At 42.9% G+C, this 16499-nt stretch overlaps 1 protein-coding gene across 1 annotated transcript in view; it reads right to left on the bottom strand.

Moving 5' to 3' along the window:
* kmt2bb (lysine (K)-specific methyltransferase 2Bb) overlaps positions 1-16499 on the bottom strand; it is a gene marked incomplete at its 5' end in the record, with an annotated part of 105750 nt that overhangs the window by 37103 nt on the left and 52148 nt on the right. Inside the window, 7 exons of the mRNA XM_084048675.1 lie at positions 3758-3868; positions 5968-6069; positions 6783-6967; positions 11105-11218; positions 12246-12363; positions 14119-14211; positions 16022-16168. Of these exons, the coding sequence (XP_083904801.1) occupies positions 3758-3868; positions 5968-6069; positions 6783-6967; positions 11105-11218; positions 12246-12363; positions 14119-14211; positions 16022-16168 (870 nt within the window). The remainder of the gene's footprint in view (positions 1-3757; positions 3869-5967; positions 6070-6782; positions 6968-11104; positions 11219-12245; positions 12364-14118; positions 14212-16021; positions 16169-16499) is intronic.

Below are 16499 nucleotides of genomic sequence, written 5' to 3'. Positions count from 1 at the left end.
ATCGTTGTGCAAATATTTGATTTTTTTTTCCTTTTCCCCAAGATTTTGCCACTAATTTTCACGATTTTTAAAACAAATAGCAGATCTACAAGCTCATAGCGCGGCACTCGGTGCCGTGCTATGAGCTTGTAGATCTGCTATTTTTGAATAGCCAAAGAAATCTAAAAATGACAGACAGATGCGTTGCCGGTCTCAATGGGTTAAAGGGATAGTTCACGCCCAAAATGACTTTATTTTCTATCTATTAGTCACCCCATGACGACTTGAATTCATGGATATTGTTTAGTTTTCTCATTCCTAAGACAATAATTTGATGACCGGCAGCGGTTCCGGTACGAGAACCTACGCTGTTCTTACGGGATTCGATGCCCGTAGCAACAGGAAATGACACACATTGCATCTGTGTGTCATTTTAAGATTTCTTTGGCTATTCAAAAATAGCAGAAATACATAGTGCGGCACCGAGTTGTAGATCTGCTATTTTTGTAAATAAATAGCGAAAATGTGTGCAAATCTTTGAAGTTTGAGAACCACTGACATTATAGCAACATACGTTTTTTTTTTTTCATTTGGAGAATCTCCAGATGCAAAGATTTGACTTAAACATTTTCGCTTTAAAAAACATATTCAAAGATTTGCACATGTTTTCAAAATGTTTTCATGAACCACTTCAACCTTCTACACCTGGTAAACTGGACCAGAGTTCAACACCAAATATCTTCACCAAAAATAGCTGATCTACAAGCTCTGAACGCAACGCAACACATTGTGAGCTTGAAGATCGGCTATTTATTTTACTAACCCCAAGAATATGTATTGCATGTTGGGGTTGAAGTGGTCTGTTGGTTTGGTAGTGTTACTGTTTTACACTCTGAGGAAAACAACACCACAGCTGAGGTGTAAAGTAACTAAGTACATTTACTTAAGTACTGTACTTAAGTAAAATGTTTAGGTATTTGTACTTTACTTGAGTATGTCCAATTTCCAATACTTTTACTTCTACTCCACTACATCTCAGAGGCAAATATAGTACTTTTACTCCACTACAATTATTTGAAAACTTGGGTTACTATTTACTTTCCAGATATACATTATGATATAATGAAACATACATTAACCACTTTAGCCTTATTTTATACCTAGGCTATTTGAAAATAGCAGATCTACAAGCTCACAACGCGTCGCTTTGCGACGCGTTGTGAGCTTGTAGATCGGCTATTTTCAAACATTTTAGTACTTTTACTTTTGGTACTTTAAGTACATTTTGATGCCAATACTTACATTGCAGTATTGCTACTTTTACTTAAGTAAAGAATTTGAGTACTTTTTCCACCACTGTATCTGACCCAGTTCTAGGGTCAACTCAGGACAACAGTCGGTCTGTCTGAAGTCTGTGAACCCAGTGAACCCCATTTTGGTTTCACTTCAGGACCACGGCTTGTAAGAAACTAAAACATCCCTCATACCTGGCTGTATCCCCCCTACACTAAAGCCAGTCCAGCTGTTTCAATAATCGTTTATGTTTACTTTCTTTTTAGATGTAATGTGCTGCAACTCAAAATGTCCCCAGGGGGAACGGATGTATTTACTACACATGAGAGCAGTGTGACATCACATCCCAGACGTTTTCCAATCCGTCTGGATTGTGTGTTAGTAGTGCAGGGAGTTCCTCAGAACACTTAGTCTGCAAAGACTCAGTTAATTGCCTTCACAAAGTCATGTGTTAGTCATGTAATATCTGTTCTGACATCTAGACAAATATAACCCTCATATTATAATAAAACTAAAGATCAACATGAAACAAATACAAAATAAACTGGTTGTTTTTTAAAACAACCAGAAGTGTGGGGGGTCAGTTCTCAAGACCGATAACCGATAATACAAATATATATACATATATTAAAATCATAAATATATTATTTCAAATGTATATGAATCTGTAGTATTAGCACACCTTATGGTAAGAAATGCTAGTAGTGGGCAAAGGTGGATTTAACATAGCTTTGACCAATTAAATACATTTAATCATAGAACCTTTTAATCATTATTATTATTTTATTTTGTATTATTTATGAATGTAGAATTTCTTTTTACTATTTATTGTGTAGCAATAAAAGACTGAAAACACTGGCTTACAGTGGAATTATTGGCAACTAAAGAAATAATTGAAAGAATTCAAGAAATAATGACAAATACTGACAATGCCTATGAACATTGGCTTGCAGTTATTGCACATAGCCAAAATGCTGTCATTGAGAAAGGAAAATAAAGTTGTCTTTTTGAGGAGAAGTGGAACCTTAGAAGTCACTTTAAGTTTAGCATGAGAGGGTCTACCCTCTTCAGGGAATTACTTGATATGGGGTGCGTTCGGAAATTACGCACCGGAGCGCACTCGCCTATTAGTTTGTATTGGCCAGTGCGCTCATTGCTGTATTTTCGAACGCACCCGTGCTATCTCTAGGCTACAGAAAACATTCAGTTGGCTATTAAACATACACAAGACACAGATGATAGACAAATGCATAGGCTCAACGAGCCATCGTTAACCTGCTAATGTTACACAGCTGATTGGCAACATGCGTTAAACGCATCCACCACATCACTGATCTCCAAGCAAGTTGGAGAACACTCTAAAATTAAGATGACAATAGCAACAAAGGTTAGTAGTAGACCTGTATGTATGATGATCAGTTATCATTCCAGACAGTGGTCTATCCAAGACGTTTTAACACGTTTGAGACCAGGTCTCAACCAGCTCTACCCTGGTAAACCCCCTTCCCTCCGGAAATCTCATTTGCATTTGATTTCAGGAAGGAGTCTGGGATTGCTCAGGGAGTAGACTGTGCTGCTGCTGCTGCTGCTGCTACAACATGTGTGAGAGTCTCTCCACACAGCGCTGTCTAACCGAGTTATACTTCTCCAGTACAACAGTGTCTAACCGAGAGTTATACTTCTCCAGTACAACAGTGTCTAACCGAGAGTTATACTTCTCCAGTACAACAGTTTCTAACCGAGAGTTATACTTCTCCACACACGGTGTCTAACTGAGAGAGTCCATGCAGATCACAGCTGACAAATATTATATATTATCGGAGCTATTATTAATGTTATCGGTTTTATCGGGATGACGTCATAATTCCTGATATCGGACCAATAATTACCGGGCCGATACTTATCGTGCACTACTAATTTTACCGCAAATTATTTTTATATTTTTCTGTTGTTGGTGACAACTCTAGTGCGTCCCATGGACGCTATATTTACGCCCCGACGGTGTCATGAATGCGTCCTTTCACAATATTGCGCGTCAGCGACGCAGGACGCAGGCCTATGAGCATCTCTGCTGTACCTTTAAATAGTAGGAGCGTGTCAGTAGGTTGTATTGTACCTTTAAATAGTAGGAGTGTGTCAGTAGGTTGTATTGTACCTTTAAATAGTAGGAGCGTGTCAGTAGGTTGTATTGTACCTTTAAATAGTAGGAGCGTGTCAGTAGGTTGTATTGTACCTTTAAATAGTAGGAGCGTGCCAGTAGGTTGTAGTGTGTCAGTAGGTTGTATTGTACCTTTAAATAGTAGGAGCGTGCCAGTAGGTTGTATTGTACCTTTAAATAGTAGGAGCGTGTCAGTAGGTTGTATTGTACCTTTAAATAGTAGGAGCGTGTCAGTAGGTTGTATTGTACCTTTAAATAGTAGGAGCGTGTCAGTAGGTTGTACTGTACCTTTAAATAGTAGGAGCGTGTCAGTAGGTTGTACTGTACCTTTAAATAGTAGGAGCGTGCCAGGGCAGTAGGTCTCTCCTCCTCAGGTAGATGGTCCTCCTGTTCCAGTCTCCTTCTCACCACCTGAACCACATCCTCATGGAAGGTTTTCTGAGGAGACAACATGATGGTCAGCAGGGCTTCACAGTGAGGAGACAACATGATGGTCAGCAGGGCTTCACAGTGAGGAGACAACATGATGTTCAGCAGGGCTTCACAGTGATCACATTTATACCTCACCGTTAACTATCGCTCTAATAATTGCAATTAACGATGTAATCCATTAAGAACGGGAACACATCTCGTGTCATTTAAAGATTTCTTTGCTATTCTTTGCTATGCTAACTAACTAACTAACTAACTAAGCTAACTAAACGAATACCAAGTATAACAAGACCGCTAGGACTTTTTTGGACGGACCTTTTAGACAAAGTGTTATTAACTGTACTTTGTGCTGTTTTTAGAAAAATCTTGATAATGTGTGCAATACATTTTTAACTTCAATATGTGCTTCTGCGGGGGGTCCCTGGGACACAATATTTTGAGATGGGGGGGGGGGGGGGGGGGTCCCTGGAACAAAATATTTTGAGATGGGGGGGAGGAGATCAAACGAGAACAAAAACCAAACTGTAGTAAATACATCTGTTCTCCTTGGGGACATGTGTTGCAGTGCAGCACAAAACATCTAAAAAGAAAAGCAAAAATAAAGATTATTATAACAGCTGGACTGGCTTTAGTTTAGCCCATTTTGGGCGGGAAACCCCTATTTGTAACTCTACCTTTCAGGACGGGAAGCCCTTATGGGGTTCTTGTTGCTACGTACAGTATGTAGAAACATCATCTTTTTGTACATTTTCAATAAATATTTGAAGTTTAAAAAAAAAAACCTAGGTGAGGATTTAGAAGGTGTTTTTAGAATGGGTCTCAGGTCTGAATGTGTTAGAGGGTTACAGAGGGATACAGTCAGGGATGAAAGATGGTTTAATTGTGTTCTTTAACAAGCCGTGGTCCTGAAGTGAAACCAACTGCACAAAGGTTTAACCCATTAAGGCCTGATAGGTTCCGATTCTACAAATGTCTTCTAAATCCTAACAGTTTTTTGAAAAAAAAAATATGTTTCTATATCAGTGGTTCTCAAACGTTTTCATGTCAAGGACAGCAAAATGACATGTATTTGGCCACGGACCCACCCCATCTCAAAATATCATGTTCCAGGGACCCCCCAGAAGCAAAGATTTGAGTTACAAATGTTCGCTTTAAAAAAATATAAATATTCAAAGATTTGCACACATTTTCACGATTTCTCAAAAATAGCAGATCTACAAGCTCGTAGCGCGGCACTCGGTGCCGCGCTATGAGCTTGTAGATCTGCTATTTTTGCACCAAAGTGTAAAATAATGCTTTTTTTTTTTCTCAAATCAAGAAGTGACACAGACGCGTTCCAGGTCTTAATGGGTTAACTGGGTTCAGAGACTTCAGAACGTTGTCCTGAGTTGACCCTAGAACTGGGTCAGATGTGGTGTGGTTTTCCTCACAGTGTAAAACAACAACAAGCCAAACCAACAGACCACTTCAACCCCGACATACAATCCTTGGGGTTTAGTCAAAAATAGCAGATTGTTTTTCTTCTCCAGACATTCTGCATTCTGCTGACACATGGTTCTGTTGACAGGACTTGTGCTGTTACGAATGCGGTTGTATTTTTGTCTTATTTGTGTTACATGTCCTTATTGGACGGATCTGTGCCCTGTATGCAAATAGAATGTGCCATTCCCACGCATACGATAGGCACGTCGCAGTGCGATGCGTTTTGAGCTGGTAGATCTGCTATTTTTTTAATTGTAATCCTGAAAAGTAACATTTCTATTTGATTTCAAATGCATTTAGTTATACTTATGTTAACTTTATGAACTTAAATACAAATACATTGGACATAAAAAAGACAATAGAATGTTAACACTAGTCATTAAGCTACTAATATAGACTGAAGTGATTAAAGCGGGTCATGTTAGGAATCATAACAGCTGAAATCAATAATATAATCACTATTCTGATATTAACCTGTGGGCCGCATTACGTGAAGGTGGGGGCTGCATGTGGCCATGTATGATCTAATACACGGCTCTAGTCTAGTGTGTCCCCCATCCCCAGTCCTTCCCCGCTCAACCAATCAGCAGCATTAGTTTGATGTCATGTGACCTCAGACTCACCAAGGTGGTGTAGACACCCTTGTCAAACTTCTTCCCCACCGCTCTGAGGTCACAGGCTGGCTGACCTTCCAGTCCGCTGTCAGGGTCCACCAGGTCCTCACACTGCAGAGAACACAGAGGACAGGGGCTTCTTTTAACATCTATATGACTTAACCCCAGAATCCATATGCTGGGGGGAACATTAGCCGGTCTAGAAGCTAAGAGCTAACAGCTAACAACGTGTGGCAACGTGATGCGTTTAGGAGCTTGTAGATCTGCTATTTTTGGCAAAGAGATTTGGTGTAAACAGAAAGGAAAAGCGGCCCAGGACCACAATGGTCCTGTGTTCTCCTTTTAGCACAATTGTATAATCAGACCATTTGCAAACTTTTAATAAAGTATTCAATCAATCAAACCTGTGAGCATGTGACCAGGTGTTGGGTCAGAGTGTTACCTGTGAGCATGTGACCAGGTGTTGGGTCAGAGTGTTACCTGTGAGCATGTGACCAGGTGTTGGGTCAGAGTGTTACCTGTGAGCATGTGACCAGGTGTTGGGTCAGAGTGTTACCTGTGAGCATGTGACCAGGTGTTGGGTCAGACAGTGTTACCTGTGAGCAGGTGACCAGGTGTTGGGTCAGAGTGTTACCTGTGAGCATGTGACCAGGTGTTGGGTCAGAGTGTTACCTGTGAGCATGTGACCAGGTGTTGGGTCAGAGTGTTACCTGTGAGCATGTGACCAGGTGTTGGGTCAGAGTGTTACCTGTGAGCATGTGACCAGGTGTTGGGTCAGAGTGTTACCTGTGAGCATGTGACCAGGTGTTGGGTCAGAGTGTTACCTGTGAGCAGGTGACCAGGTGTTGGGTCAGGGTGGAGGACAGCAGACAGGCCAGGACCTTCTCCACGCCAGCCCTCAGCTCGATGTAGAGCAGCTCCCTCCAGGCGCTGGGTGTGGTGAGGCTGCACGGCCGACACGAGTAGACCACGCTCTCTGGAAGACTGGACAGGATCTCATACAGGTCGTCTGGAACCGAGGGACACAGAGAGAGATGGTTGGTAAACACAACAACGATAACTGTTCGTCGTCCAGAGAAAAGAAAATATAACCAGAGCTCTCCGTTCGTTTTTTATACTGTGTGGGGTAACTGGTTTTGCCCTATTTTGGCCTAAAAATCTAATTTTTCAAAGACAAAACCAAGAACCGGAAACGGAACCCGCTAATTCTGCATGCGGGTGAGTGGGAAGTGAGTGCAAAGGTTTAGAGCAGGGGTGTTCAACAGGGGGTCCGGAGCCCCTAGGGGGTCCTCAGAGTTACTACAGGGGGGTCCGCCAAATCTTTGTGTGATATGTTTTTTTTTTTTTACCTTCAACCCTAACATCCCTTTTTCTGAGGAGAACTGAGGAGCTCACAACGCCTCGCGCTGCGAGGCGTTGTGAGCTTGTAGATCTGTTATTTTTGGCAAAGAGGTATAGGTGTAGAGAGAAAAAAAGAACAGACAAAGTCAACAAAAAAAGCAAAAAAAAAAGCTAAAACACAATTTTATACAATATAGAGGGGGTCCCTGCTTCATCTCTCTCTCAGCTAGGGGGTCCTTGGCCTGAACACGTTGAAGACCCCTGGTTTAGATAATTACAATTGCTGTTAAAAATGACCTTTCACCCGTAAACACCAAAAATAGGCTCCTCCATTAATGAATGAACCTTTGAGCTGCTTGATGGGTTTTCACTGTATGTGAAACACTGCAACCCAACGAGTCAATTGGCAGTTTACAATTACATGGATTAAAGCTAGTTTAAATCTCACGACTGAAAATGTCCTAATGTGCGATTTGTGAATCTTTGTGAAAGGATCCCCCACACACACTAGCGCCGATCCCTAAACAATGAATACAATATGTACAATTAGGATGCTTTAGTAATATTGTTCCTGCTGTTCTACATACTGCCAACCATGTGAAGAAATCACAGATTCAGGCCTTTGCCTTAACCTTTGCTTTTATATGAAATATCCGAGACGTTTAAGATATTATGGAAGATACTTCTGAACATAATTGCTGGTTTGACCACTTCAAATGCTCTAATCTTAAAATAACCGAAAATAGCCTTTCTACAAGCTCTCAATGCGTCGCAGACGCATTGAGAGCTTGTAGATCGGCTATTTTTGCTGCGCAACATGCTTCCATAGAAGACATGCTGGCTTCTATGGAATTCAAATGACTGAAATCAGTCTTGGCGACTGAGAACATTAATCCATGCAATTCATTAATTATTACCAAGAACTTCGGAACCGTTTCAGACAAATATGTAGTAACATATTCACTAATGACTGTGTTAGGGTTAGGGTTAGGGTTCCCCACCCCAGGATACCAAAACAAAAGACAGAATATTAGGCCCACCATAATAACATAAAAGGACACGTTGCTTTGATGCCTGATTTATGCTCAGACGTACGATGGCGTCGTGCGCCAAAAATAACTGTCCGGTTGTTAACTCACTGAGTGCCAGAATTATTTCTGCCTATTTCTGGCCAGTGCGATTTTTTTCAAAGTAAAAAAAAAAGTGCTTAGGAAGCGAGATACGGCCTTTTTCAGTGATAAGTTAAACAAGGAGTGGATGGAGCTGCAAATCTATTCTTCAGATAGTGATATCTTGGGTTCTGAACCCAAGATATCACTATCTGGGGTTCTGAACTGAAAAGAAAAAAAGTATCTTTTCCAAAAACACATCAAACACATCATTAGCACGTTGCGCCATTGCGGTAAAACACGTGAAACACCTCAATGGCACTCAATGAGTTAAAACATTTTGCAAGTAAGTAAGTGAAAGGTATGGATGACGGCGTGTTGTGACTGTTGCTGTGGTTACTACCACACATAGAGACATAGAAAAAGGGAAGCTTCACTAATATAACTGCCATCATATATTGTGGTCACAATGTAATTAGTCATGTACACTGTGACCCCAATACATAACGTCAATGTGTGTGTGTGTGTGTGTGTGTGTGTGTGTGTCACGGGCAACTTAGTAGCTGACAATACCTTAAAATAAAATTGAAACTAGAGAAAGTGCTCCTCGGAGCACAGGTCTCCGCCAGGTCAGGTAGGTTATTGTGGCCTCCTGGTGGCGCTATAATAGGCCAATGTGAAAAGGGTGCCATTTCTTCTTAGGTCGTTCACGGCAATCAGACACTGCATTCATGATTTGAGGCATTTTGTTCCAAAAATGTCTTTTGCTAAATTAGACCTGCTGGTGGCGCTATAACAGGCCAATGTGTAAAGGGTAGCATTTCTTCCTCGGCCTAGTGGGTATGTGTGTGTGAAATTTCACGGAAATCGCAAGCTGTGTTCATGATTTGAGGCAGTTTGTTCAAAACGGACCAATCCTGCAAACTTTGGATGTCAACCTTAACCAATGAGGATGGAATATGGGAAATTGGACAGATCAGGGTTGATCACATGACTATAGAGATACTGTGTACCGATTTGCATGACGTTTGGTTAAAAACTGTAGGAGTAATGTGAAAAAATGGGTTTTGCACAAATCGGCCTCCTGGTGGCGCTATAACAGGCCCATGTGAAAAATTTGAGGCAGAGGTTCTGAATTGGCATCCAGGGAGTGTGTGTGCACAGTTTCGCAGCGACCGGGCCAACGGTGCCGGAGATTTGGTGGTAACACACGGACAGGACGGACGGACGGACGGAGGGTAAAACATACTCTCTCGCCATGCCTTCGGCCTGGCGGAGACAATAAACCATGTGGGTGTCCGGATCCACATGGGAAGGGTGTGATTGTGACACCTGTGTGGATCTCTGACTTCACGTGACCAGCTTTAACTTCCATTAAAATGTTACATTTAGATATTTCAAAAAGTATAACACATCACGTGGAAGGTAGTGTAGGTCATTGGTTCTCAAAGTGGGGTCCGGGGACCCCCAGGGGTACTTGAGGGGGTTCCAGGGGGTCCCCAGCTAGATGATGGACAGGAACCAAATGGACCCTTATGGGTCTGTAACTCTGAGAGTGTACAAATGGAACCAAATGGACCCGTTCAGAGTTACATTAACATTGGTTTTACAATGTGAATTGGGGTCCCAGAGGTATAAATGCCATTAAATGGGGGTCCGTAGCCTAATGCAGGTCAAACTGGGGTTCCTTGAAATTAAAATGGTTGAGAATCACTGCTAGAGAGCCGTAAAAACCTTCTCTTATTGGGGTCGCTGGCTTATCTTTTCAAATGGGGGTCCGCGGGGCTAATAAGTGTCAATTAGGGGGTCCTTGACATGAAAAAGTTTGAGAGCCACTGGTGTAGGTGACAATACAGAGTTAGCCTACAAGCAGTGTGCATGAGAACCTACGCACCGATGGGTCAGACAAAAGAGGACTTCTGGAAAATGTGATAAATGTCCTGGAATCTACCTCACTGCCTGATAATTCAGCCTGTTAGGGTTCAGGCGGCTGATTTTTCCTTTCAGGTCCTCACACAGTGGTTTACATGTTGTATGTACCTGTCAGGTCCTCACACAGTGGTTTACATGTTGTATGTACCTGTCAGGTCCTCACACAGTGGTTTACATGTTGTATGTACCTGTCAGGTCCCCACACACACAGTGGTTTACATGTTGTATGTACCTGTCAGGTCCCCACACACACAGTGGTTTACATGTTGTATGTACCTGTCAGGTCCTCACACAGTGGTTTACATGTTGTATGTACCTGTCAGGTCCCCACACACACAGTGGTTTACATGTTGTATGTACCTGTCAGGTCCTCACACACACACACACACACACACACACACACACACACACACACACACACACACACACACACACACACACACACACACACACTGCTTTACATGTTGTATGTACCTGTCAGGTCCTCACACAGTGGTTTACATGTTGTATGTACCTGTCAGGTCCTCACACAGTGGTTTACATGTTGTATGTACCTGTCAGGTCCTCACACACACAGTGGTTTACATGTTGTATGTACCTGTCAGGTCCTCACACACACACACACACACACACAGTGGTTGACACGTTGTATGTACCTGTCAGGTCCTCACTCACACACACACACACACACACACACACACACACACACACACACACACACACACACACACACACACACACAGTGGGTTACATGTTGTATGTACCTGTCAGGTCCTCACACTTGGCGTGGACCCAGTGGTTACAGGTCCCACACTGCATCATCTGACTGTCATAGTCGTTGTCCTCGTAACACTTGAAGCAGATAGGACAGTAGTTTCCTGGTGAGGAAGAGAGAAGGAGAAAGAGTGAGGAGAGACAATAATGGAGACATTTGGAGAGACGGAGCTGAGCGCAGCATATGTTTTGAATGGTTTACAATGAGAGGAGCGTGTGTTTGTAAACTCCAGCAGCGTGATGAGACTCTGAACGTCTACTTTACGCTGTGTGTTCATTGCTCTGGGCGTTACTTTGGAAGCGTTTTTAGCGCCTTGTGCTTTCAGCTGGAATGAAATGCTCTTTGGTGGAAACACAGCCTAGACAAACATCGTTGGGCTGAAGGTGGGTGTGATTTATTTTCTTTACACAATCGGTCCAAAGTTTGACTCTGCCAGCAGAGAGAACAATGGATAGCTTTTGTTCTCTAAGAACTTTGGTTCTATAAACCCTACAAAAGCCAAAGAATTTTGACTTCATTGGATAATGCTGCAGCCTTAAAGTGTAGACCCCCAAAACAGACACTGACTCCAATCCAGCCAGGAATGGAGTTAAAAACAAATGAACAAACGATGGGTGTACAGTAGTGATCCGCAGGTAAGGTTTCTTTTTAATACCCACCCCGCATGGTAGGCCAACCTGTCCCGCAAAAATGAATATAATTTAACGACCCGGCCCGTAACCCGCCAAACAAAATAAAAAAGAGAGCCGGCTTTTCAACACACAAGCACCAGGTAATATGTCTGCAAGTTGGGTTTAGCTCAGGGGGAATGAATTATAGACAATCCTGTCCTTTGTAGTTGTGTATGAGAGAACATTAAACGACTGATAGACAGCCTACACAGTAAGTGTCCTGCTACAACATTACATGACACATTCTAAGATTAAGTTGACAAACAGCAGGAGATCATTAGAGGCAGCTGTGATGCATAATTGATCAAAGAAAAGCAACACATTGAGCACAAGATCAGAATCCAGGAGGAGAGAGACAGGAGAGGAGAGAGGGATTGACAGATGACTAGACAGAATAGGAGAGAGAGAGAGAAGGTAACAGGATGTTTTAATGTTTTGCGTGTTGAGCGCTCCACTCACCCTGGTCGTAGAGTTTGGTGCAGTCGGGACAGATCCCTTTCTCGTGGTTCCAGTCGGTGTCCCAGCTCTTCCCTGGCGTGACCCCACAGCTCTTACACCTGACGCACGTCATGCACACCTGCATACACACACACACACACACACACACACACACACACAATGCAGCCATGTGAGCAAATAGACACCTTTCTTTTTTTTTTTCAAACATTTTTATTCCACGATTTTGTAACACTTTTTTTTTCACCCGGTGCCAATTTTCTAAGTGATCCTGGGCACTACACTCCCCTCACCAGCCTAGGGAGGCCAGGGCCGAGCTCATGCCTCCTTCAATGCATGAGAGCCAACTGACCTTCTTGTCACCTGACAGGGGGGAGTTTCCCTGGTAGGACGTAGCACGTGGAAGGAACACGTTATTCCAACCAGTTCCCTTCCCCTCCATCAGACGCCCCGGCTGTCATGGGGGAGGAGTTTAGTGACCAGGATTACTGCATGTTTTTGTGAGGATATTAACTACCCTAGGAGACACAGGGAGAACATGCAAACTCCACACAGAGTAGACCCTTTCACCAACCCCACCTAGGGTATGGGCACTGATGACGCGGAGGAGAAGACACGCCCACAGCGCCCACAGCACCCACAGCGTCCCCGGCTACGCCACAGTGCCCCCTAGATAGACGCCTTTCTGAAAGTCTGTTTTAGGACAGAATTTGTCTCACGTAGTCAGAGATCACAGCCTTCTGATACAGTATGACTGGTAACATTTAAATTCAATGTATGGGCTAGACCTGGGTGGGAACCAGTGTTGATTTTGTCGACTAAAACTATGACGAAAAATGTCTGTTGACCTTTCTTCACTGACGAATACTAAATAAAAACTAAGCTATGATGACTAATACTATGACTAAATATGTTGACAATGTTGTCAACAAATAAAAACTAGACTAAAATGTTAGGGAGGGACTAGAGAAGAGATCCAGTAGAACTATCATCATGGGTGCGCGTGCGTGTCACAGACTGAAAATAGCAGATCTAGCAGATTTACAAGCTCACAACGCGTCGCGCTGCGACGTGTTGCGAGCTTGTAAATCTGCAATTTTTAGAAAATCTTTTCATTTTATCAACTGTAGATTTAGTCGAATAAAATCTTATGATATTTAGTCGGCTAAAACTAAACCAAAAGTAAACATTTCAGGCGACTAAAATATGACTAAAACTAAACAGTATTTTATTGAAAAGACTATAACTAGAACTAAATCAAAATGTGTTGTCAAAATCAACACTGGTAGAAACAATTATGAAATAAATAAATCCACTTTAGGGCCATCCTTCATATAGGGACGGAGATAGGATTGGTTTTGAAAAGCAGGGACGGTATCAGGATTGTTACATTAACGTCTTAAACCCTCTTAGTGAAACAGACCCCGAGTTGGTTCTGTACTTGGTCTGCTCTCGGCTTTATATGGAAACCTCGCTTGCTCGCAAGCTTCACTTAACGTGCAGATTTCTAAAGGAACCTGACCACTGAATGTAGCGCTATTGTTGAAGGCTGCTATCTGGTGTTAACAGCATTTTAACAGACTTTTAAATGTAGTGACTGTCTGTAGGCTATTTACTGCATGTAATCACGGGTAACAGGGGCAGACAACGGGTCCATTATTTGACGGGCGGGTCTGGTTTGTGTTTTGATATAATCACGGCCTACGGATCTGATTATTGACGGGCGGGCGGGCGGGTGCGGGTTGTACAAATTGGACCCGTGTAGGACTCTGCACCAGACCTATCAGTAGGCGGACATCTCTAATGGTCTGGTTTCTGTGGACATTGTGGACAGAGCAGTCATTGATGATGAGACTAGGAGTCACAGTAACCTCACCCATGCTTTCCTCTTCTTGTTGTGTTTGGGGTAGTTGGGTCCCAGACAGGAAGCATGATAGCAGTTCTGGCAGCGCTCACACTCCAACAGAGGCTGAGTGGACACAAGAAAAGCATGGTTTTAATGAAACAGCACAAGAAAAACATGGTTTTAACCCATTGAGACCTGAAGCCGATTCTACATGTCTCCTAAATCCCAACATTTTTCTGAAAAACGTATGTTTCTATATCAGTGGTGCTCAATCTTTTTCATGTCAAGGACCCCCAAAATGATATGTATTTGGCCGCGGACCCCCATCAACATATGTTGTTCCAGGGACCCCCCCAGAAGCAAAGATTTGAGTTAAAAATGTTCGCTTTAAAAATGTATATATTCAAAGATTTGCACACATTTTCACGATTTTTCAAAAATAGCAGATATACAAGCTCATAGTGCGGCACTCGGTGCCGCGCTATGAGCTTGTATATCTGCTATTTTTGAATAGCCCAAAGTGTAAAATAATGCTTTTTAGCTCAAATCTAAAAATGACACAGTTCCAGGTCTTAATGGGTTAATGAAACAGCACAAGAAAAACATTATTTTACACTGAATCAACTTCCTACTGACCAACACGAGAGTACATCATCAACAAACTATTTTGGATTCATGATTTCCCGATATAAAAGTGTCTCAGGATGCATGACACCAGGGTGCAATATGTGCCGTTTAGTCCCCTGGTTCAGTTATGCTGGATAACATCTGACTCCCTCTGCACTGTCACCAGTGGTGGAAAAGAGTACTCAATGTTTTTAGTTAAGTAAAAGTATTAATACTGCAATGTAGAAATATGGTTACAAGTAAAAGTCCGGAATTCAACATGCGCTTGAGTAAAAGTACAAAAGTACTGGCATCAAAATGTACTTAAAGTACCAAAGGTAAAAGTGCTCATTATGCAGAAGGTCCCATTTCACAAGTTTTCAAATGTAAACAAATCTTTTGAAAATAGCAGATCTACAAGCTCACAATGTGTCGCATCGCTGTGAGGAGTAAAAGTTCAATATTTGCCTCTGAGATGTAGTGGAGTAGAAGTAAAAGCATTGAAAATTGGAAATACTCCAGTAAAGTAAAAGTAAGAGTCCCCTGGTTCAGTTATACTGGATAATATGGTGCGTTAGTGGCTCAGGGGTAGAGTGGCCGGGTAGAGTGAACTGGAAAACCGCAAGGTTCCCAGTTTGATCCCGGGCGCTCCCCCAGAGTTAGTGTAGAAGTGTCCTTGAGCAAGTTGCTCCTGATGAGCAGGTTGGTGCCTTGCATGGTTTCCTTTTTTTTTCTTTAAAATGTTTATCCCACGATGTTGTAACCCTATTTTTTACACCCAGTGCCAATTGTCTATGTAATCCTGGGCACTACCTTCCCTCTGCCAACCTAGGGAGGCCAGGGCCGAGCTCATGCCTCCTTCAATGCATGAGAGCCAACTGACCTTCTTGTCACCTCACAGGGGGGAGTTTCCCTGGTTGTACGTAGCGCGTGGAAGGAACACGTTATTCCAACCAGTTCCCTTCCCCTCCATCAGGCGCCCCGGCTGACCAGGGGGAGGCAGTATAGTGACCAGGATTACTGCATGTTTTTGTGAGGGTACCTACCCTAGGGAACACGGGGAGAACATGCAAACTCCACACAGAGAGGCCCTTTCCCTTTTTGCATGGTTTCCTCCTCCATCGGTGTATGAATGTGTGTGTGAATGTGTGTGTGAGTGGGTGAATGTAATGCACAATCTATGTAAAGCGCTTTGGATAAAAGCGTTTTATAAATGCACCATTTACATGACTCCCTCTGCACTGTCACCATCAAATAAAGGCTTAAAAGAAAAGAAAAAGAAAAGAAAAGCAGCAAAAATAGTGTAAGTAAAAAGTAATGTCCGTACCCTTGAGTGTTTGTTTCTTCTGCCACACACATGGCAGAACTTGCAGCGGCGGCAGCACCAGTTCTCCTTGTTCTCCTCCGAGGGGCGCTCCGACGGCTCCAGGCAGAAACGGTGGAACGGTTCACAGCAGACCTGACAATACAGCATCTGAGGAACAGAACAGAGTTTAACACCTGGTAATACAGCATGGAACAGAATAGCTCCATTAAGAACCTCTCACTCCACTATACAGCTCCGAGATGAGGTTCTATGTGGATGTCACCCAGAATCGGTGGAACGTCCGCCAAGGCTCCGCTGTTTACCCTTTTGTATACATTGGCCCTCATTTATCAACGCAGCGTATAAACCGCCGTATATTTTTCCATATATTCGGCCGTACACCAACGTCGAAGTCACATTTATCAACGCATCCTACACAGCTGATCCGAGCGTACACTTGGTCCCAGCGTTGATAAATGTCACGGCTGAAACGAGCGTC

Source organism: Gymnoscopelus microlampas (genome assembly GCF_963454915.1).
Source record: "Gymnoscopelus microlampas genome assembly, chromosome: 3".
Lineage (NCBI taxonomy): Eukaryota > Metazoa > Chordata > Actinopteri > Myctophiformes > Myctophidae > Gymnoscopelus > Gymnoscopelus microlampas.
Note: the sequence above shows the minus strand (reverse complement) of the source record. Positions and strands in the feature narration are given on the sequence as shown.